Source organism: Delphinapterus leucas, chromosome 20 (assembly GCF_059928025.1).
Source record: "Delphinapterus leucas isolate spDelLeu-1000000601 "Yukka" chromosome 20, BTC_Dleu_Yukka2, whole genome shotgun sequence".
Taxonomy (NCBI): Eukaryota; Metazoa; Chordata; class Mammalia; order Artiodactyla; family Monodontidae; genus Delphinapterus; species Delphinapterus leucas.
Genome location: NC_143148.1, coordinates 15,528,133 through 15,550,464, shown reverse-complemented (window position 1 = coordinate 15,550,464; position 22,332 = coordinate 15,528,133). Strand labels below are relative to the sequence as shown.

Sequence of the window (22,332 nt, the reverse complement as noted above, 5' to 3'; positions counted from 1 at the left end):
AATATCATATGATCATCTCAACAGATGCTGAAAAAGCATTTAAGATCAATATCCATTCATAATTAAAATTGTCCAAAAACTAGGGAAAAAAGAGAACTTCCAGAATCTAACAAAGAGCACTTATGAAAAATATACAGTTAATATTAAGCTAAAGAATGAAATATTAAATGTCTACCTTCTAAATTTAGTGAACTGCTAAGGATGCTCACTCTCACTACCTCTATTCAACGTTTTACTGTAGATCCTGGTCAGTATAACAGGGTAAGAAAAAGAAATGAAAGCAATAAAGTGTGCAAATGTAGAAGTGAAATATCTTATTTCAAGAAGGCCTGTTTTATGTATAGAAAATCTAAAAAAAATAACAAAACAAATAAAGAACAAGAGTAACAACAACAAAATTTAATACCATCAAAAGAAATATGCAAAGTCAATATCTAAAAGTCGATTGTGGCTACACATATTAAGAACAAGCTGGAAAAAGAAATTTTAAAAATCTCATTATTTACAATAGCAGGAAAAATATTAAAAGCTTAGAGATAAACTTAATAAAATATGTATAAGACCTCTATACTAAAAATAATAAAACACTGCTTATGGGAATTAGAGAAGCTAACTAAAATGTTAAGATATAGTATAGTCATGGACCGAAAGACTCAATATTACTGAGATGTTATTTCTCACCAATAAAAATCCCAGCATATTTATTTAGAGAAACCAAGATGGTACTGGCACAAAAACAGAAATATAGATCAATGGAACAGGATAGAAAGCCCAAAGATAAACCCACACACATATGGTCACCTTATCTTTGATAAAGGAGGCAAGAATATACAGTGGAGAAAAGACAGCCTCTTCAATAAGTGGTGCTGGGAAAACTGGACAGCTACATGTAAAAGAATGAAATTGGAACACTCCCTAACACCATACACAAAAATAAACTCAAAATGGATTAAAGACCTAAATGTAAGGCCAGACACTATCAAACTCTTAGAGGAAAACATAGGCAGAACACTCTATGACATGAATCACAGCAAGATCCTTTTTGACACACCTCCTAGAGAAATGGAAATAAAAACAAAAATAAACAAATGGGACCTAATGAAACTTACAAGCTTTTGCACAGCAAAGGAAACCATAAATAAGATGAAAAGACAACCCTCAGGATGGGAGAAAATATTTGCAAATGAAGCAACTGACAAAGGATTAATCTCCAAAATTTATAAGCAGCTCATGCAGCTCAATGTCAAAAAAAACAAACAACCCAATCCAAAAATGGGCAGAAGACCTAAATAGACATTTCTCCAAAGAAGATATACAGACTGCCAACAAACACATGAAAGAATGCTCAACATCATTAATCATTAGAGAAATGCAAATCAAAACTACATTGAGATATCATCTCACACTGGTCAGAATGGCCATCATCAAAAAATCTACAAACAATAAATGCTGGAGAGGGTGTGGAGAAAAAGGAACCCTCTTGCACTGTTGGTGGGAATGTAAATTGATACAGCCACTATGGAGAACAGTATGGAGGTTCCTTAAAAAACTAAAAATAGAACTACCATACGACCCAGCAATCCCACTACTGGGCATATACCCTGAGAAAACCATAATTCAAAAAGAGTCATGGGCACTTCCCTGGTGGCGCAGTGGTTGAGAATCCGCCTGACAATGCAGGGGACGTGGGTTCGATCCCTAGTCCAGCAATATCTCACATGCCACGGAGCAATTAAGCCCGTGCACCACAGCTACTGAGTCTGTGCTCTAGAGCCTGCAAACCACAACTACTGAGCCTGCATGCCACAACTACTGAAGCCCGTATGCCTAGAGCCTGTGCTCCACAAGAAGAGAAGCCACTGCAATGGGAAGCCCACACATCGCAATGAAGAGTAGCCCCCCTGCACCACAACTAGAGAAAGCCCGCCTGCAGCAACGTAGACCCAATGCAGCCAAAAATAAATGAATTAAAAAAAAAAAGAGTCATGTACCAAAATGTTCATTGCAGCTGTATTTACAATAGCCAGGACATGGAAGCAACCTAAGTGTCCATCGACAGATGAATGGATAAAGAAAATGTGGCACATATATACAATGGAACATTACTCAGCCATTAAAAGAAATGAAATTGTTATTTGTAGTGAGGTGGATGGACCTAGAGTCTGTCATACAGAGTGAAGTAAGTCAGAAAGAGAAAAACAAATACCGTATGTTAACACATATATATGGAATCTAAAAAAAAAAAAAAAAGGTCATGAAGAACCTAGGGGCAAGATGGGCATAAAGACACAGACCTACTAGAGAATGGACTTGAGGATACAGGGAGGGGGAAGGGTAAGCTGGGACGAAGTGAGAGAGTGGCATGGACATACATACATTACCAAACGTAAAATAGTTAGCTAGTGGGAAGCAACCACATAGTACAGGGAGATCAGCTCGGTGCTTTGTAACCACCTAGAGCGGTGCGATATGGAGGGTGGAAGGGAGGGAGACACAAGAGGGAAGAGATATGGGGACATATATACATGTATAACTGATTCACTTTGTTATAAAGCAGAAACTAACACACCATTGTAAAGCAATTATACTCCAATAAAAGATGTTAAAAAATAAAATAAAATAAAGAAATCAAGAAGTTGATTCTAAAATGTATTTGAAAAAGAAAATGAAAATGACCTGGAATAGCCAAAACAATTTTTTAAAAAGAAGAAAGTTAAGAGGACTTACTCTGGCATCAAGACTTATTATAAAGCTACAATAATCAAAGACCAGGTGGTATTAGTAATAGGACTTAAATTATATCAAAGGAAAGAATACTCTAGAAATAGACTGACACAAATACAATCAAACAATTTTCTTTCTTTTTGCGGTACGTGGGCCTTTCACTGTTGTGGCCTCTCCCGTTGCGGAGCACAGGCTCTGGACGCGCAGGCTCAGCGGCCATGGCTCACGGGCCCAGCCGCTCCGCGGCATGTGGGATCTTCCCAGACCAGGGTACGAACCCGTGTCCCCTGCATCGGCAGGCGGACTCTCAACAACTGCGCCACCAGGGAAGCAATCAAACAATTTTTGATAAGATCATCAGAGCAATTTAATTCAATTCAACAAGTGATGGGACAAATTGATATCTATATGGAAGAAAACAGACTCTTAACACTTACCTCATACCATAAATAAACTTAACATGAGATGGATCATAGAACTAATTTTAAAAAAGCAAAATGTACATAACATTTTTAGAAAAAAATACAGGAAACTATCTTTACAACCTAAGGCAAATATTTGTTTGAGAGGTCAAAGAAATAATGATAAAAGATAAAAATGATAAACTGGACTTTAAAAACTTGTGCTTATTTAAAGACACCATTAAAACGAGTAGGCAAGCCACAGACTAGAGGAAATATATGCAATACCTATATCAAACAAAAGACTTCTATTCAGAAAATGTAAAGAATTCCTACTATTCAAGGAAAAAAAATATTACCCAATAAAAAATGGGTCAAACATTTGAACAGATACCTCTGAAGAAGATATAAAAAGCACATGAAAAAGTTCTCAACATCATTAGTCATAAAAGAAATCTAAATTGAAACTGCTAAGATATGCTACCATTCTTCAGAATAGTACTTCACAATGACCAAAATGAAAATATTGATAACATCAAATGTGGAAGAGAATGTGGGAGGCAATCAAAATTCTCAAACATTGCTTGTAAAAGTTTAAAATGCTATGGTAACTTTTAAAAACTGGCAGCTTCTAAAATGTGAACTATAAACCTGACTTATGAATGAGCAACACCATCTGATAGGTATTTACTGAGGAGAAATAAAAACGTGTGTCCACAAAAAGATCTTTACAAGAATGTTCACCACAGCTTTATTCATAATAGCCCCAGGGACTTCCCCGGCGGTCCAGTGGTTAAGACTCTGCGCTTCCACGGCAGGGGGCTTGGGTTTGATCCCTGGTCAGGGAACTAAAACCCCACATGCCATGCAGTGTGGCCAAAATAATAATAATAGTAATAATAATACTACTAATAATAATAGCCCCAAACTGAAACATTTCAAATGTCTATCAATAGGAGATGCATAATAAACTGGTATCTCCATTCAATTGAATACTATTCTGTTTAATTAAAATAAACTATTTATATATGCAAAAACATGTATAAATCTCTCAGACATTAAGCTGAGTGAAAGACAGTAGACATGAAAAAGGTCCAGAATAGACAAAACTAATCTATGTTGGTAGAAATCACAGTGGTGATCGTCTTAGGGAGGGATTGACTTGGAAGAGGCCTGATGGAACTTAATGGGTTAATGGAAGTGTCCTTTATCTTGACTAGAGTGTGAGATACGTGGGTTTATACTTCTGTCAGAACTCAAAGAACTTTACACTTAAGATCTCTCTGGACGTTATACCTACAAAGCATGGAGTGGATTCTTGGTAAAGTAATAGCAGCCAATAGTTCTATAAGCATAAGACACACAAGGAAAGGATTTATGTGGGGAGTGATATTCAAAATAAAATTTAGATTTTAGAGGTATTTAAGTCAGTCATGTATAGACACTTCAAAGATCTCAGGCCTTTAAAAACAGATCCCTAATAAGACAGCTACTATCTGAAAAAAAAGAAGAAAAAAAGAAAATAACAGTTGTTGGTAAGGATGTGGAGAAACTGGAACCCTTGTGCATTGTTGGTGAGAATGTAAAATGGTGTAGCCACTATGGAAAACAGTATAGCAGTTCCTCAAAACATTAAACATAGAATTACTATATGATCCAGCAATTCTACTTTTGGGTATATACCCAAAAGAAAGCAATGACTCAGATATATATTTGTACACCCATATTCATAGTAGCATTATTCACAGTAGCCAAAAGGTGGAAGCAACCAAAGTGTCCACTGAAAGATGAATGGATAAGCAAAATGTGGCATGGACATATAATGGAATATTATTCAGCCTTCAAAAGGAAGAAAATTTTGATACATACTACAACATGGGTAAAACTTGAAGACATTATGTTAAGTGAAATAAACCAGTCACAAAAAGGACAAATACCATATGATTCCACTTATATGAGATACCTACCAGTAGTCATATTCATAGAGACAGAAAGTAGAATACTGGTTGCCAGGGGATAGTTGGGGGTGGTAATGAGGAGTTATTGTTTAATGGGTACAGAGTTTTACTTCTGACAGATGAAGGGTTCTGGAGATGGATGGTGGTGATAGTGGCACAACTATGTAAAAGTACTTAATGCCATGGAACTATATGCTTAAAAATGGTTAAGATGATAAATTTTATGTTTATTTTACCAAAATTTAAAAAATAGATCTCTGAAAATATTCAGACATCAACTACCTGAGCCCACTGGACTTTATCTATACAGACTCACCGAGGTAACTCTGACTTGGAAAAATTTTCTCTGTTGTCCATAGTTCTTTTCCTTGTTCCAACTTGTGGATCATATCAGGCTTAGTCATGTGAAATCCTGATAATAAAAAATGAGACTTGGTCTAAGCTGTTGGGCTTCAAAACTATTGAAGGAAGATAAAGATACAGCTTCAAGATGGCAGACAAGGTACACATTAATGTCCTACCAAAGTTAATACCTTGCACTAGGCCAAGTGCGGACACAATCACGCTTTCTACTAACAGAAAGGGATTCATCACCTCTGATCTTTGAAAGTCAATGTTCCATATGTTTCAGAAATTCTTGAAAGGAGATGCATGACACTGAAAGTTTCAAAGAGTTTTCCTTACCTACAGAGATGAGGTGAAAATAGTTTTCCAACATGACATCCCTGTAGAGGGCCTTCTGAGCAGGATCCAGTTGCTGCCACTCCTCCTGGGTGAAGTCCACAGTCACATCCTTGAATGACACTGATCCCTGTAAGGGCATAGTCTAGTTCATCCTAAAGTAATTGAAACTAGTGAGAACTAGACATTGGAGACCATGTTCAGTGGTCAAACTGGTTTTCTTACTTTGTGTTTTATACTGTAGAAAATTCTCTCTGAAAATACATTCATCAGTATTTACTTATTATCTCATGCTAAAAATACATGAGATCATACTCTTTGCCTTGAATGTGATTGGTTGCTTGGTGCACAAAAACAAATAAAACCCTGACCTTGCTCATAAGAAGTTACAGGCTAAAAGAAGGGCATATGTGTAAATACATACACTCAATAGATATTGCAACTAACACACCATTGTAAAGCAATTATACCCCAATAAAGATGTTTAAAAAAAAAAAATTAAAATTAAAAAAAAAAATAGATATTGCAGATGCAATGACAGAAATATGTACAAGGAAACATACTACAAAGTAAAGAAAATTTCATTTTGTATTCTAAGACTTCATTGAGGACATAAAAATTTTGTACTCACAATGAATATTTTTTGTAGAACTACATGTCAATGGCTTTTGAGACTCATGGGGAGAGTAAAACCAGTCAGTAAATTCAGGAAATAGCAAAGGTACAGTATGTTAGGAAAGAGTCTTTGAGCTGTAAGAAGAAAAAGGTATATGGAGGTAGGCAGTAGGCATATTTATGTAATAATACTGGATGTCTTAATACTCTGTTTTAAGACAGAGCAATGGTCTTAAAAATGTACTGAGCACACTCCCAACATATTTGTATTTATTTATAAATCATCAGTTGGCATTAATAGCAATCCACATTGTTAACGATTACTGTTCTGGAATATAAACTATTAGTATTTTCCTCCTTTTCAGTATACTGTCTTGTACATTCCATTGTAATGCATACCCCACTTTGGGTCTGCTGCTTTATGGAGTATAAAAAAACATGAAGAAATGTTAAGTCATCACATATGTTATGTGAAAAAATTTGTACTTTAGAGGCAATACTCTCGAACACTAGAGAAGGCTTGAGGTGTGTTAGGTGGGAAAGACAATTAAGTAACCACTGTTAGAGATGTGTCCAAGATTAAAATGGTATTAGTGGTCTGGACAGGAGACAATTTGTTGCTTCATGATGAGTTTCAACAGAACTGGTCATAAATTGGTTGTAGAGTGGAAAAAAGAGAAGCACAGCTCTTAGGTCATCTGCACAGCAAGTGGGTGGGTGCTGAGACTAGAAAATGGAAATGGGAAGCAGGAGAAATAATAAGCTGGACCAAAGGAGGTAATGAGGTAAACCTTGGACATGTTCTTGAAATGTCTATGAAACATACAGGTAGTGATAGCTGTTGGAGGTTGTATATATGGTTCTGACACTCTGGTTAGAGGTCTAGGATGGAGAGAGGTATCTGAGAGTCACTAGAATCAGATCAGTATAACCTCTGGAGTGAATATGACTGTGCATACAGAAAAAGAGACAGAGAGGAGAAGGGAACCAATTACCATCTGGGGAAAACCCAGATTGGTATTTCAAAGATTTGTAGATGAAGAGGAATTTTCTGAAAGAAAGATATGGAAACAGGAGAAAGTACCACCTTTGATTCAAGAATAGAATCTCAAAAGTGGATTAGCAAATGCATCTCCTTCTCTTGCATGCACATATAAAGATTAGAAGAAACCAAAAATATAAGAATAAATCTATAATAGCACTGAAACACTGGAAAGGTTTTCACTGGTGGGCCACAGTTTATAGGAATTGCTGGCAGATGTGGATAAAATATATCAGAGAGCAATGTAAAATTTCAGTTTTCTGTACAAGCTTGCAAGCAAATCTCTATCCTAAAAACCTCACAAAACAGGAAATCTAATCCAAAATAATAATGTGATCTACCAATTCTACCCCCCACTAAACCTAGGTCAGTGGAGATGATCAAGGTTTTTGCATGTCTGCTCCCTGACTCCTCACAAATTTAGATCTCAAATCAGTGTCTAGACAAGATAGATTCATTCAAGTAATATATTCCCATTTAAATGAAGATAATACATTTCTGTTCCAGCAGTACTTTTATGAGAGGACTGAGAAAGGAGATGATGAATGATACACCCAATCAATATGCAAACATTGGCTACAACTAGAAGGTGCATTTGGGGAAGACTTAAGTTTATCCGGTTGGAATGAGAGAAACTGGGAACAGGACTGCAACTAGGGTGAGGCAGGTAAGACACGAAGGGTACAAAAGTTAGAGCTGGACAGCCCTGAGGGTCCTTCTTAAATTTTGTACCTAGGCCACTTGCTTGCCCTACTGGAGACCAGTTTGATGGGAGCAAATCCCAATATCCAGAAAATTTAAGGATAGGGAAGCAAATGTTCATATAACCTAAAAACAAGTTACTTCAGAAAGAGAGGAAACATCATCTCACCTGAGGCATGGCTTTGATATTTGCAAGAGATGAAACTTCTCTTATGAGCTCTTCTTTTGGAAAAGGGAAGAGTCCTGAGAAGGCAGAGATGGGAAGATACAAGGAGCCATGTGAAACCATATTTGACTTAGATCACCCAGAATAACTCAGTTAAATCTACATCTATTTTCAGTTTCAGCACTTGCCCACTCTGTGTACCCCACACAAATCCAGGACAGAGATTAGTAGGGAAATGGACAAATCCTGTTGCCTTATCAATGCCAGAAACCTAATCTTCTGGTGAGGTAGAATAGATTCTGGGGAATCTGTTGTAGCTTGGAGAGAGGGAACATTGTGTGTTTCCCTCTGCAGCTCTACCTTCCATCTGCCATGGAAGACAGATTTATCATATATTTCCAAATCGTTCTTCATGGATTTCCTACCAATTTACACTATCTCCAGCAGTGCATGAGAATACCTCTCCACACCCTAATGAATGCAGTTGAAAATAACTTTAATCTCTGCCTACCATATATATATAATATATATATTCTAATTTACACATTTCTTATTATGAGAATAAGTTTTTATTTCTTTTCTGTGATGACATCTTACAGTATGTCTGTTTTTCTCATAGGTGTTTATTTTCTAATTGGTTGACATTATCTTCTTTTTCGATTTAATAAATTAAACCTTTATCTATTTTAAGTTGAAAGTAATTTTTCTTAGCTGTTCATGTAACTATTAAAGTGTTTATGCCTTGTGAAGATTTTTTTCCCTGCATGTTTTGTTTAGCAATACTATGTTCTCAGTTGATGTGAAATGCCATCTCTATCATCATTACACATCACTATATACTTGAGAATATTTGGACTTTCTATTTAATTTCTCTACTTCATCTCTTTATTGATTCACCCGTGCGTACTACAAATTAGCATAGTTAATTATTGAAAATTAACCATTATTCATTATTAATTTATTAATAGTAATTTAAGTATTAACTACTGAACAACCCTTTTTAGTAGTACAGGTATGGAAATAGAAAAGAAATTGATCTTTCCACACTGTAGGCTTTCAGGCAGAGAGAAGAATAGTTTGCTAAATGAAGTCTGAAGTATTGACTGCTACAGTGAATATTTTAAATAGCAAAATAATATTTTAATTACTAAAATGAGGCTGGTCTTATGATTAAAAGTATACCTAATACTTTTATATCATGGAATGCCTGAAGAGGCTATTGACCCTGCCATAGATTTCATCCAGAAGCAGGAAAACTTACTCATATATCAGTGTTGAAAGTGCTAGTTATGGGTAAAAATTGTTTTTTCCTGCATGCTACCCACGGAACACTAATCATTTTAACACATTGGTTTTAGTTCATATAATACTTCCCTGTAATGAACCTTACCATCTGGGAATTATGAAATCTTACCTCTTCCTTTCCAATACTCATACCTCTATTTTATTTGCTAAATTGCTACTGAGTTACAATTTTGCAGGCAGGCTTAATGACCACTATTCAGATAATCAAATCTTAAGTACCTAACTAGTGGTCATACAGAGTCTCTCAATCACAAATAGTAACAGTAGGTTACAAACACATGCAAAGTTACATTCGATCACTTACTTCAGAAAAGCACTGTCTCACAGCACCCCCATGTTATTCACAATCTCAGACAGCACATTACTAATTCCAGGCAAAGTCATAAAATCACATCACAAATCATTTCGCTTCTCCATAGTCACCTGCGATCTCAAACACGACTCACACCTAATCCGAAGAGAGACATATGCAGAGGAGTCCCCACGCAAGAAGACTCATCCAGTTTCACACACAGTCAGCCGCAACATCCCACAGAGCAGCACGCATCCAAAACGCAGCAGGTTGGACACAGGAGGCCGCTTCCATTTGGTACACACACACACACACACACACACACACACACACACACAGCATCCTCTGTGTGAGGCCCTGCTCCCTGCGATGGAGATTCCTCGGGGTCAAAACAGACAAAATCTCTCCTCGCAAAACTCGCTCCAGGTCACACTCGATTGTCACCTTCAGGGTCACGCCCACGCACCACGCCCGAGGCCCCGGTAGCACAGATCTGAGTGTCTGGTTACCACGGCCCGGTTCCGGTTCCCTCCTCATAATTACCAGGCCGGGTTTGGGCTCCCGGTTTCCTCCCCAGACTGCCCACCAGGTCCCGCTTCCCTAGTCTGCCCTCCGGGACCGGAGCTCCCAATTCCCGCCTCCTCCTCAGAGGCCCTAGGACCTACCAACCTCACCCCCGCCAAGGCTCAGTTCTCTGCGCCTGCGTACTCCCGCGCGGGCAGGCGCTCCCAGGAGTCTGCGGGGCGGCGGGTTAGGAACGGCAAGGTCCCAGCTGCGGACGCTCCGGTGTGTTAGTGTCGGCGTCCGCACTCTTCCGGGTTGGACTCCGTTTTTCACAGGCCTTGGGGAGATTGATGAACTTCGGCCTCTGGTTCTTTTTCCGCTAGCCTTGTGGTCATCGATTTTGTGCGGTGAGTTGAGGTGACCCGGGTCTGGGTGAGGGAGGAGCTCACTGCAGGAGTCCCGGAGTTTCCCAGACACGGATGCGGCAGGTGGAGGCAGGAGCCTCGGGCCTTTGTGAGTCAGCTGCTGAGGAAGGTGATTGTGGGTGGGCACGTGTGATTGTGTGACTGCATCAGTGTAAGATACACGCATATGAGTGTATGTGTGTATCAGAAAGGGCGAGAGCGAGCAAGCGAGAGCGTGTGTGTGAGTATGGGGTCGGGGTTGTGTGCGTGGTGGGAAGGCTCTGACTGGCCCAGATCAGCTTCCTAGGACTGAGAGGGGGCGGGGCCTTATTAATGACCGTGGTCGGCGGCGACTGTGAGGTGTTACACTGTGACCAAGTGATCCTGTGACAGCACTATTGTGACCGACTAGCGACAGATCAAAACTGGCCTGGTGTGACTTTTTTTACTTTTAGGAGGGTGGTTTCATTTTTGCAGTTCTAGCATTGAGGAATCAGTGGACAAGATCCCTGTGTGACTCAGCCTGTGCCTGTCAAAGGCTGCGAGCCCCTTGTTAACCACAGAGGTCCCCAGTTCTAAAGCATGGCCCCTGTTGCCTTCATCATTGCACCCTGTATCTATTGTCTAGCCTAGTGCTTAATACACAGGCATGCAGTACATTAAGTGTTACCTGTTTGGGAGCTAATTGTCAATTCCATGGTTTCTTGGAATTTGTTGCACTGGGCTTTCTTTCGCTGCCTCTGTGTTTTCACCTGTTATAGCCACACTGCGCAGAAATGCTAGCTGCACAAAAATGGCTAGCATTCTAGGTCTCAAATATTCAAAGGGAAGTTGAATATTTGAGACCTAGAATGAAGGTTCCAACTAAAAAAATCAGAGCTCCGTGTTTATTACAGGGATTTTAGAACTGGAATTGCCCTCGAGGCAGGGTCCTGGGAAGACATGATATTAAGGCACCAAGAGTAGGAGTCCTTCCTCCAAAGATTCCTCTTGGAAGCTCTGTGGGGGCAAGCTGCATATTGCAGATCTACAGCATTTTCATAGCTTTGTTGACAGGAAACTGCTGTGAACGCAGAAACAAATTCTGCTCCTAGGCTTCAGTCAACCTGACTTTTTTTTTATGATACAGGGAAGGGTCAAGGGTATTCCAATCTTTCTCTTACTTCCATTGGGTGTATTTAACATGGATGATGGAGGCTTGCTAGTGATGAAGAATGTGTTCTTATTTAGCCTGTCTTGGTATGAAAGGCCTAGTATGTCATGATCCCCTTTTCCTTCCAAGTTTTGCCATATCCCAAAAGAAGGGCCATGAAAGGAGAAGTGTTGCAGCTGCACATCTCAAAGCCAAGCTAGAGGTCATTTTTTTTTTAACATCTTTATTGGAGTATAGTTGCTTTACAATGTTGTGTTAGTTTCTACTGTATAACCAAGTGAATCAGCTATATGTATACATATATCCCCATATCCCCTCCCTCTTCCATCTCCCTCCCACCCTCCCTATCCCACCCCTCTAGGTGGTCACAAAGCACCGAGCTGATCTCCCTGTGCTATGCAGCTGCTTTCCACTAGCTACCTATTTTACATTTGGTAGTGTATATGTCAATGCTCCTCTCTCACTTCGTCCCAGATTACCCTTCCCCCTCCCCATGTCCTCAAGTCCATTCTCTATGTCTGCGTCTATTCCTGTCCCACCCCTGGGTTCATCAGAACCATTTTTTTATTTTTTAAGATTTCATATATATGTGTTAGCATACAGTATTTGTTTTTCTCTTTCTGACTTACTTCACAATGTATGACAGACTCTAGGTCCATCCACCTCACTACAAATAACTCAGTTTCATTTCTTTTTATGGCTGAGTAATATTCCATTGTATATATGTGCCACATTTTCTTTAGCCATTCATCTGTCAATGGACACTTAGGTTGCTTCCATGTCCTGGCCATTGTAAATAGAGCTGCAATGAACACTGGGGTACATGACTCTTTTTGAATTATGGTTTTCTCAGGGTATATGCCCAGTAGTGGGGTTGCTGGGTCATATGGTAGTTCTATTTTTAGTTTTTTAAGGAACCTCCATACTGTTCTCCATAGTGGCTGTATCAATTTACATTCCCACCAACAGTGCAAGAGGGCTCCCCTTTCCTAGAAGTCATTTTGAGGTTTTTGTTTCATGGAATGAATTTTTGTTTCTCAGGATATAGAATAACTTCATCTTAAATGCCCTGCCAAATAGTGACTAATCCATTTACCTGGCCAAGCCTTCTATTCCCAGTTAATGATAGTACCATTAGGATGGATACCCTTCTTTCCCAGTTCCTTATCAAATGCCCTTCCTACAGTTAATTTTTGTATAACCACTTGGCAACACTTTCCCCTTGTGCTGTTTTTGTCTAAGCAGTCCCATGACACAGAAACAGTCCTCCTTTACATGGTGATTTGTTAATGCTTAGGTAGAATTACACATTAGATACTTTAGATTTTCTTCAAAGACATGAGTGGGAAAATGGCAAGGTAGGATAAGGTTTGATTGATTTCAGTAACAGTCTTCAGTAAAAACGGTCTTCTGTTTTGGAGACCTTTAAGAATATTATTAGGGGTATGTATAGAGACATCTCTTTCAAGAAGGGCAGAAATTTTTTTCCAAGGAATTAGGAGATTTATGTGGTACCAACCAATTATTGAATAAGATTAGGCAGCATCCATTTTTTTCAAGTCACATAATTGTGTAGACTGAGTCAGCAATGTATAATGGTCTCTGAGTCTTGAGCAGAGGTCAGCAAACCATGACCCTACAGGCCAAATCCAGCTTGTAGCCAATTTTTTTTATGGCTTGTGAACTAAGACTGGTTTTAACATTTTTCTATAATTGACAGCATATCAAAAGGAGAACAATATTTCATGATGTGAAAATTATATGAAATTCAAATTTCAGTGTTCATAAATAAAGTTTTGAATTTTGTCAAAAACTTCTATGGAAATTTGTTTTCTCTCTTGTTACATTAGCACCTGCATAATATCCTTGATTTTCTCTTTTGCCCACAAAGCCCAACGTATTTATACCTGGTCCTTTACAGAAAAATTAACTGACCCCTAATCTAGAGTATCTGGATTAAAATCTTGGTCTTGTAAGTATTGGTGAATTTGGGCAATATATTCAGTGTCTTTCTGTTCCAGAGTTTATTGTTTGTAAAACACAAATAATAGTGCCAATTTCAAACAGTTTTTATGAGGATTAGGAGAGTTAATATTAACAGCACTAGAACAGTGGCTAGCAATAATAAGTGCTTAAATTAAAACCTGTTATTCGGGGACTTCCCTGGTGGCAGAGTGGTTAAGAGTCCGCCTGCCAGTGCAGGGGACACGGGTTCGAGCCCTGGTCTGTGAAGATCCCACATGCCACGGAGCAGCTAAGCCCGTGCGCCACAACTACTGAGCCTGCATTCTAGAGCCCGCGAAGCGCAACTACTGAAGCCTGTGCACCTAGAGCCTGTGCTCCGCAACAGGAGAAGCCACCGCAATGAGAAGCCTGTGCACCGCAACGAAGAGTAGCCCCTGCTCGTCACAACTAGAGAAAAGCCCATGCACAGCAACAAAGACCCAGTGCAGCCAAAAATAAAATAAAGAAATACATAAATGCATAAATTTATAGAAAAAAAAGGGAAAAGAAACCTAAAAACCTGTTATTGGGACTTCCCTGGTGGTCCAGTGGGTAAGACTCTGCGCTCCCAATGCAGTGGACCCAGGTTCAATCCCTGGTCGGGGAACTAGATTCTCCATGCCGCAACTAAAGAGTTCACATGCTGCAACTAAGAAGTATGTGTGCCGCAACTAAGACCCCGCACAGCCAAAATAAATAAATAAGTTAAAAATATTAAAATTAAAAAGAACCCTGTTGTTATTATGTGGATATCCTAAGTCATCCCACATTCATGAATGAGGAGCAATGAAAATATAAAGTTAATTATAATGGGCATTTTTAAGAAAACAAGGTATATGCTTAGATGGTCTATAACAGGTATCCTTCACCTTAAATGATTTGCCCTGGAATTGTATACCAAATTATTGTATATTTATTTTATTAATGTATATTTTTCTTGGGGAAAAAGTCTATAATTTGGAGACTGTCAAAGGTGTACAGGAACCAAACAGGGTTTGAATCACTGACCTGGAAACAATAATTTACACCTGGAAGTGAACTTTAAGAGGAGTTTGTCCCAAAATAATTTCCTGTATCATGTAAATATAAGGTTAATCACATTACATTCAAGTGATTAATATTATATAGATACAAAAAGAGATTCTAGTATGAAAAATACAAAGTGTAATGCTATGCAGTATTCATGTTTATGAACAAAATTACTCAAATTGCTAAATTATAAATCAGTTTAATTATTATAATGGCATTTCTTACCAATTTTTCAAGGATTGTATCCAATATGATACATTAACTGGTCGTTCAGTAGAGAAAGGCAATGATAAAGCCACATTTATTAAGTCTCTACTATGAACCAAATATTGAAAGTGTCACTTACCTAAATTGTGCACATTCACAGGTGAATTTTTTTTTTTTAGGACTGAAGATTTTTCTTTTAATTTTTATTTTATATTGGAGCATAGTTGATTAACAATGTTGTGTTAGTTTCAGGTGTACAGCAGAGTGATTCAGTTATACATATACATGTATCTATTCTTTTTCAAATTATTTTCCCGTTTAGGTTATTACAGAATACTGAGCAGCATTCACAGGTGAATCTTAACATAGAAAGTGTCTCACTATGTTTATGAAATACAGTAAGAGAAGGTACAATACTTGGTAGGTTTATTTATTTTAGTCACACTGGTTTTTTAGTGCTTTTAGCTGTCATTTTGCCAGTCTGTTTGCTCACAGTTTTCATAAGAAGTAGAAGATACCCCTCCCTACAACGCTTTTTAGAAAAATGCTTTATATGGAAATAGGTGTTAATTCCTGATGATCAAATGAACGTAGTCTTGTTGAAAAAAATTAGTAATCCAAATTGCACTTATAAAATCAAAAGTACTTATAATTTTAGCATCTAGAAATAATCACTATTAACATTTTGGTGTACATTCTAAATTTTTCCTTATGCTTATGTTTATATGATTTTGGTTTTTTCAGGAAAAAAAATCACGTGAATTAATCATTTAAATGAATAAAGACCTCTCTAGCTCTTAGTTTGAAAAAGGAATTCAACCCAATCAATGGTTTATTATACTTCCTTGTATGTAGTGTCAAATGACAAAAACTAAAACAATTTGGCAACGAGTTTGATGTCTTTAATTCAAGGGAAACAATCCATGGATTGGGGGAGTACAGTGCCTCACAAGCAGTAGAGCACTCTCCCAAGGGGTTTTGGGCAAGAGAGAATTTTATATACTGTTAGAAGAGGCAACAGGGAAATGGCATAATTGGCTAGGAGGTCAGGGATTTTCTTATAAGGCTAGCTGGTCCAGTTTTCTAGGGTAAGGTAAGCTAGCCAAAGCTGAGTTCGAAGATTGTGATTGGTGTAACGTTAGATTTCCTTAATAGGTGTTTCCTGTAAATGTAAGCTGACTTAAGTTTACATTTGTGACGTAGACTGGACCACTGGGATGGCCCCCATTTTGTGGATCCTGATACACAAATTAACTTTATCAGTAGGGATAAGGAAGTAACAATGACCTCCAACTGATTTGACAGACCTTTTGCAATTTTACAGATAACAATTTATGCATAATTCCAGGGGAACAAATTATCAAGTAAAGCTACTCAATTAAGTATTTAATTTTCTTTTTTTGCATAGTTACTTTCGGAAAATAGCGCTAATATCTCAACACCAAATATCTTAGGAGACTCCATTATATAAATTATGCTGACAAGGATGAGTTTATAATTTCAGATAACAGAATTAGATGTTAGTAGTTATAAATATGCATAGTTATAAATAACCCAGCATAAAAGCCTGGGTTAGACAGCGAACAAGATTGATTTTTTGTTAGTATTTTCAATTTCTTACTTAAGTGGGTCAGATTCTCTTAGCTAGCTTTATGAGGCAGAATGGTGTCTACCTGCAGCTGCTGTCCTCTTCTTTCTCCCATTCTTTGTGGGTAATGTTGCTGGTGAAAACAAATTATATTTGTAAGCTGTGCTCTGCAATATATTAGCATTATAAGGAAGAGCAGGCCTAAGAAGCTTGAATTTCACTTTCAGAAAAAATGGTAAGCAAAGAAGAGAATTTCCTTTAATGGTAGTTACAGGATATGAAATAGTCTCTTCATCATCAATAAAAAATAGATAATATTTTGTTGGTTTTTTTTTTTTCACTTAATCCTGACAACTCTTTGAGGTACTAGGTACTATTGTTTTTCTCACTTTATTGATAAGGAAATCTAGGCAGTACAGATAAGATACTTATGAACACACGCAATAACTTTTAGAGCTAAGGTTGACATTCTGAAAGTTTAACCACAGAGCTTGTTCTTATTTACAACTGCACATAATCTCGATAAGTTTTTAACCTGCCTGTCTTACTTATTAATTCATTACAAATGTCTCTCCTCAACATTTACTATGAATTAGGGTAATCACCTTTAAAAACTAACGTACATATTAATAATAGCTACCAATAATTTTTTTTTGGCTGCCCCATGTGGCTTGTGGGATCTCAGTTCCCTGACCAGGGATTGAACCCAGGCCCCAGCAGTGAAAGTGCCAAATCCTAACCACTAGACCACCAGGGAACTCCCATCAATAATTTATTTAACCTCTTTTCTACCCTGAGATATTTATGATTATCAAAACTATGATGAATATCCTTAAGATATATCTTCATCTACTTTTATATGTTTCCTGCTCAAAATATGCCAGAACTTATTCTAGTACTTGACGGGACACCAGCACTAAAAAGAGGTAAGTTGCTCATTATTAAGCAAAGATCAAATATATGTGGGAATAAATATAAGGTAGACTGTGATAAAGGCTCTTAAGTCAGATGACACATGTTGGGAATGCATATGGAAGAGACATTCTGATGACAGCATTCTTAGGTTATGACCAGTTATATTGGAAGACATAAAAGCTCTGGGGAGGTAAATAGGTTTTATTCAAGAAAATTTTCGTGAGATTAGATGTAAAAATGAGACTAACAGAACAAGATTAAACAGGTGTTTGGTTGTCATCAGGGCTAAAAGGAATGAATTAGAAGTGAATTAAACCCATACATCAGGAAGACATGAAGGCAGCATTTAGAACATCAAAACTTATGAGACTTCTCTCAGGGACTTTTAACCGTTCTTTTCTAGGCAAAACTCCAACTTCTTTTGCCATATGTAAAAATCAAAGTGTTAAATCAGGTGTTGGGAGCAGAAAGAAACAAAAGCCATTCAGAGTTGGCATCTATTTGTCCTGAGCATCTTCTCAAAGTTCAGGGAAGACTGTTTAAGACTACTTCTTAATTTAAGAGTGGCCATGTATTAATATAAATATGCACTTTAAAAGTCTTTAAAAAGAAAGCTATTCTTCAAAAATATATTAATACATGGCCACTCTTAAGAAGTAGTTTTAAATAAAAAAATCACAGCATAGAGAAGCAATGCTAACAAAAGGTTTCATAACTTTCCAGATATTTTTCTTTCTGTTTATATATATACATTTTACAGGCAAAATGACATTATATTTATGTATTTATTTTAAAAAAACTATTGAATATGTTTTGAATATTTTCGTACTTTTTCCAACCTTTATTGAGATATAATTGAACATGTTAACTACAAATTTTTTTATAACCATGCATTTAATGACCGCCTTAGTAGTCATGAATGGATGTTCTATAATTTATTTTAAACAAATCAGTTATTGCTAAAGCTGAATCTTACCTGGGCATTTGCTTCTACTTGCTCTGCAGCTCCCATGTCTTGGCCAACTTTACCTCCCCATCTAGGACCCTCTGGGAATATTTGTGTCATTTCAAGTGTAGACATGTTCTGCAGCGTCACATTGGCTCCTGCTGGGTGGAATGCAGATGACAGTAACTTGCTCAGGTGTATTTATTCAGGGGAATAATGTAGGAACTGAATAGTTTACCCTTTTATCTGGGTCTCACTGAATACAAATACCTATGTACCTCTCCATTCAAAATCTACTTGTTTTGAACTTCACATAATGATAGATCTTTTTAAAAAATAATTAATTAATTTATATTTTTGGCTGTGTTGGGTCTTCGTTGCTGCACACGGGCTTTCTCTAGTTGCGGCAAACGGGGGCTACTCTTCGTTGCAATGCGCGGGCTTCTCATTGCAGTGGCTTCTCGTTGCAGAGCACGGGCTATGCACACAGGATTCAGTAGTTGCAGCACACAGGCTCAGTAGTTGTGGCTCTCAGGCTCTAGAGTGCAGGCTCAGTAATTGTGGTGCACAGGCTTAGCTGCTCTGCGGCATGTGGGATCTTCCCTGGCCAGGGCTCGAATCCACATCCCTTGCATTGGCAGGCGGATTCTTAACCACTGCACCACCAGGGAAGCCCAAAGATAGATCTTTTTTTTTTCAACATCTTTGTGTGATTCATCCATGTTGCTGCATATAGCAGGCACCTTTTCTTTTGCTATGTATTCCATTATAGGATGTTGTACAGATTATTTTTCTGCTATTCCGTTGTTGGAAATTTGAGTTGTTTCTAATTTTTCTTGAAGAGATACTACTGCTATGAACATTATTGTACATGTGTTTTGTGGACTTAAGCATTCATTTCTGCTGTGGAGATGCACAGGGAAAGGATTGCTGGGTTATGTAATACATCTATGTTTAGTTTTGTAGACATCAATGAACATATTTCCAGTATGGTATGCTCTAACAGCCACTGCATGAGAGTTCTAGTTGTAATAAGTTAAGCATAATACTGCAATCTTTATGATAACCACTAAGAATAATGTATGACAGTATAAATTAATGGGGAAAACTAGAATAATAAAAGTATTTGACTAATACAACAGAAGGTAAGAATGGTGGAATAGAAGAACAAAGATACAGAGGGGACACATAAAAGCAAACGTTGGTGCACCCAACATTATTAGTAATTAAATTTCATGAAAGTGGATTAAACACTCCAATAAAAAGAAAATTGTTGAAAAGAACAAAATCAACCATATGCTTTTAGCAGCTGACACATATTAAGTATAATGACACAGAAAACGAAATCTGAAAGAGGTATAATGCGAATACTAAAGGAAAGTTGGTGTCTCTCTATTAAGTTCAGAAAAAAAAAAAGGACTTACAAGAGATAACGGGGACGTTTCATAATGATAAATGTTTAAACCTAAAAAGAAGATATAGTGATCATGAATTTAAATATACCTAATAACAGCTTCAGGATATACAAATCAAAGATTAACAAAAGTAGGGACTTCCCTGGTGGCACAGTGGTTGAGAGTCCGCCTGCCAATGCAGGGGATGCTGGTTCGTGCCCCGGTCCGGGAAGATCCCACATGCCACGGAGTGGCTGGGCCCGTGAGCCATGGCCACTGAGCCTGCGCGTCCGGAGCCTGTGCTCCGCAGTGGGAGAGGCCACAACAGTGAGAGACCCGAGTACCGCAAAAAAAAAAGAAAGAAATGGGAAGTGCTAAGCTGTTGGATTCTGGGACTTGTGTTGGCTTGGGGGTAGGACTCCATGTGAGCCAATGTTGTTTTGCAATGGCACTGTTTTCTGGTTTTGTGTGTGGGGTGATCAGGCATTCCCAGTTTCTACATAAAAAACCATCCCAAAATTAGTGGCTTAGAACAATGATAGCATTTGTTTTAATCATTAATTTGTTCATTGGGCAGAACTTTGTGGAGACAGCTAGTCTCTGCTCTACTTGGCTTCAGCTGGGGTGGTTTTAAGATTGGGGACTGGAATCATCGGAAGGCTTGCTCACTTATGTATTTGGTGGTTGATGCTGGCAGTCAGCTGGAACCTCAGCTGGACTGTGGTTGGAATATCTAGCTGTGGCCTTCTTGTGTAGCTGCTTGGATTCCTCACAGCAAAATGGGTGGGTTTCAGGGTGAGCGTCTTGACAGTGAGTTAGTAGGAAGCTCTATTGCCTTTCCTAATCTAGCCACGGAAAATAGACAGTGTCATTTCCACTGCACTCTATTCATCAAGAGAATCACAAAGGCCTGTTCTGTTTCAAAGGAAGGGAAATAAACTCCACTTTTTTAAAAAAATTAATTTATTTTTGGGTGCGTTTGGTCTCCGTTGCTGCGTGTGGTCTTTCTCTAGTTGCATCTAGCGGGGGCTACTCTTTGTTGCGGTGCGCAGGCTTCTCATTGCGGTGGCTTCTCTTGTGGAGCACGGGCTCTAGGGTGCCCGGGGTTCAGTAGTTGTGGCTCGTGGGCTCTACAGCACAGGCTCAGTAATTGTGGTGCACAGGCTTAGTTGCTCCACGGCATGTGGGATCTTCCTGGACCAGGGCTCAAACCTGTGTCCACTGCATTAGCAGGCAGATTCTTAGCCACTGCGCCACCAGGGAAGCCCCTAAACCCCACTTCTTGATGAAGTAGGTGAATGGCAAAATTCTGGAAGGACATGCAGGACCTGAAATATTGTTGTGGGCCTTACTGGAATTTACAGTATGTGCGCCTTATTGGAATTTACAGTATGTGTCAATCTCTGAGGCCAAAGATGAGGTTTAGGTGTGGATGATGTCTTCCCTTTGCAGCCCTGCAAAGTAGAATAGCGGGAGGAGTATCTGCTCGAGATGTGTCCAATCTCAGGCCCAGGCCAGTATTAGCAGAGTGGAGGACGAGCCAGAACCCTCCTGCTGAAATGTCTGGATCCTACTTTCAGACAGGAGGACCTCTGCTTGGTATCTGTGCCTGTTTACTGGATTCTTTGTGTGTGGACTGTTTAGATTTGTCCAGAACCCATCTTACCTGTTATTTTCTATGTATGTTGATAAGGTACTGTTTACAGGCAGGAAGACAAAAGAAAAAAGCACATATTAATGTGTATCATTTGGGGAGCTGAGAAGTACATCTGGTGTCAGAGCAACTTTTCTTTTCCCAGTTCTCACCCCTGTAGTCTCTGTGCTTCTCCAGGAGGGAAACCCTGAAGAGTACTGACAAGTTTCTCAACCATTTTAAACCATGGCTTTGGTAAGTTTCTGTTTCTCTCTAGTTCTTGAACATAGTTATATATTAGATCATGTGAACATTTCTTTATTTAGAAATGTCCTGTGTAACAGAGATCTCTAAGAAGCTGTCCCCAGTTCCTCCCATACCAGTGAAGTATGATGCCAACCAGCCCAGGGTCCTCCTGATGGGTCTCCCTGTTCTTCCATTAATATGTAGCATCTCCTATAAGTTCAGCCTTATTTCAAGAAGAGTTATGGAGTAAAATTAAATCGCTTGAGGAGGAGGTATTTCACCATCCAAAGAATGGTGAAGAGATGATTAAGAGAAGTTGGTCCCATTTGATTACTCATGGAAAAACTTAGAAATTCTTTGCATTTTCTAGGAAAATATACGATTGGCAGTTGATTGGCCCCAGTGTTGGTATGTGTTGAGATT

The 22,332-nt window shown here is 38.5% G+C and overlaps 2 protein-coding genes across 16 annotated transcripts in view; one reads left to right on the top strand and one right to left on the bottom strand.

The window, feature by feature from the left end:
• ZNF382 (zinc finger protein 382) overlaps positions 1–22,332 on the bottom strand; it is a 53,357-nt gene that overhangs the window by 16,622 nt on the left and 14,403 nt on the right. Inside the window, exons 1-4 of one of the 3 annotated variants that reach the window (XM_022586307.3) lie at positions 10,552–22,332; positions 8,293–8,366; positions 5,768–5,852; positions 5,400–5,495 (exon numbers count right to left, since the gene is read on the bottom strand). The exon at positions 10,552–22,332 is cut by the window's right edge and continues 14,403 nt beyond it. In XM_022586307.3, coding sequence (XP_022442015.2) covers positions 5,400–5,495; positions 5,768–5,852; positions 8,293–8,366; positions 10,552–10,981 — 685 coding nt within the window. In that variant the 5' untranslated portion in view covers positions 10,982–22,332. Of the gene's footprint in view, positions 1–5,399; positions 5,496–5,767; positions 5,895–8,292; positions 8,367–10,429; positions 10,524–10,551 lie in introns of those variants that run through there. The other 2 variants (XM_022586317.3, XM_022586318.2) reach the window with 2 other exon arrangements.
• Positions 1,382–22,332, top strand: part of ZNF529 (zinc finger protein 529) — a 76,584-nt gene continuing 55,633 nt past the window's right edge. For 6 of the 13 annotated variants that reach the window (XM_089902272.1, XM_089902270.1, XM_089902264.1 and 3 more), the window contains exons 1-2: positions 1,382–10,797; positions 21,830–21,918. The gene's annotated coding sequence lies outside the window, so the exon portion shown is untranslated. Of the gene's footprint in view, positions 10,798–21,829; positions 21,919–22,279 lie in introns of all 13 variants that reach the window. The other 7 variants (XM_089902277.1, XM_089902276.1, XM_089902275.1 and 4 more) reach the window with 3 other exon arrangements.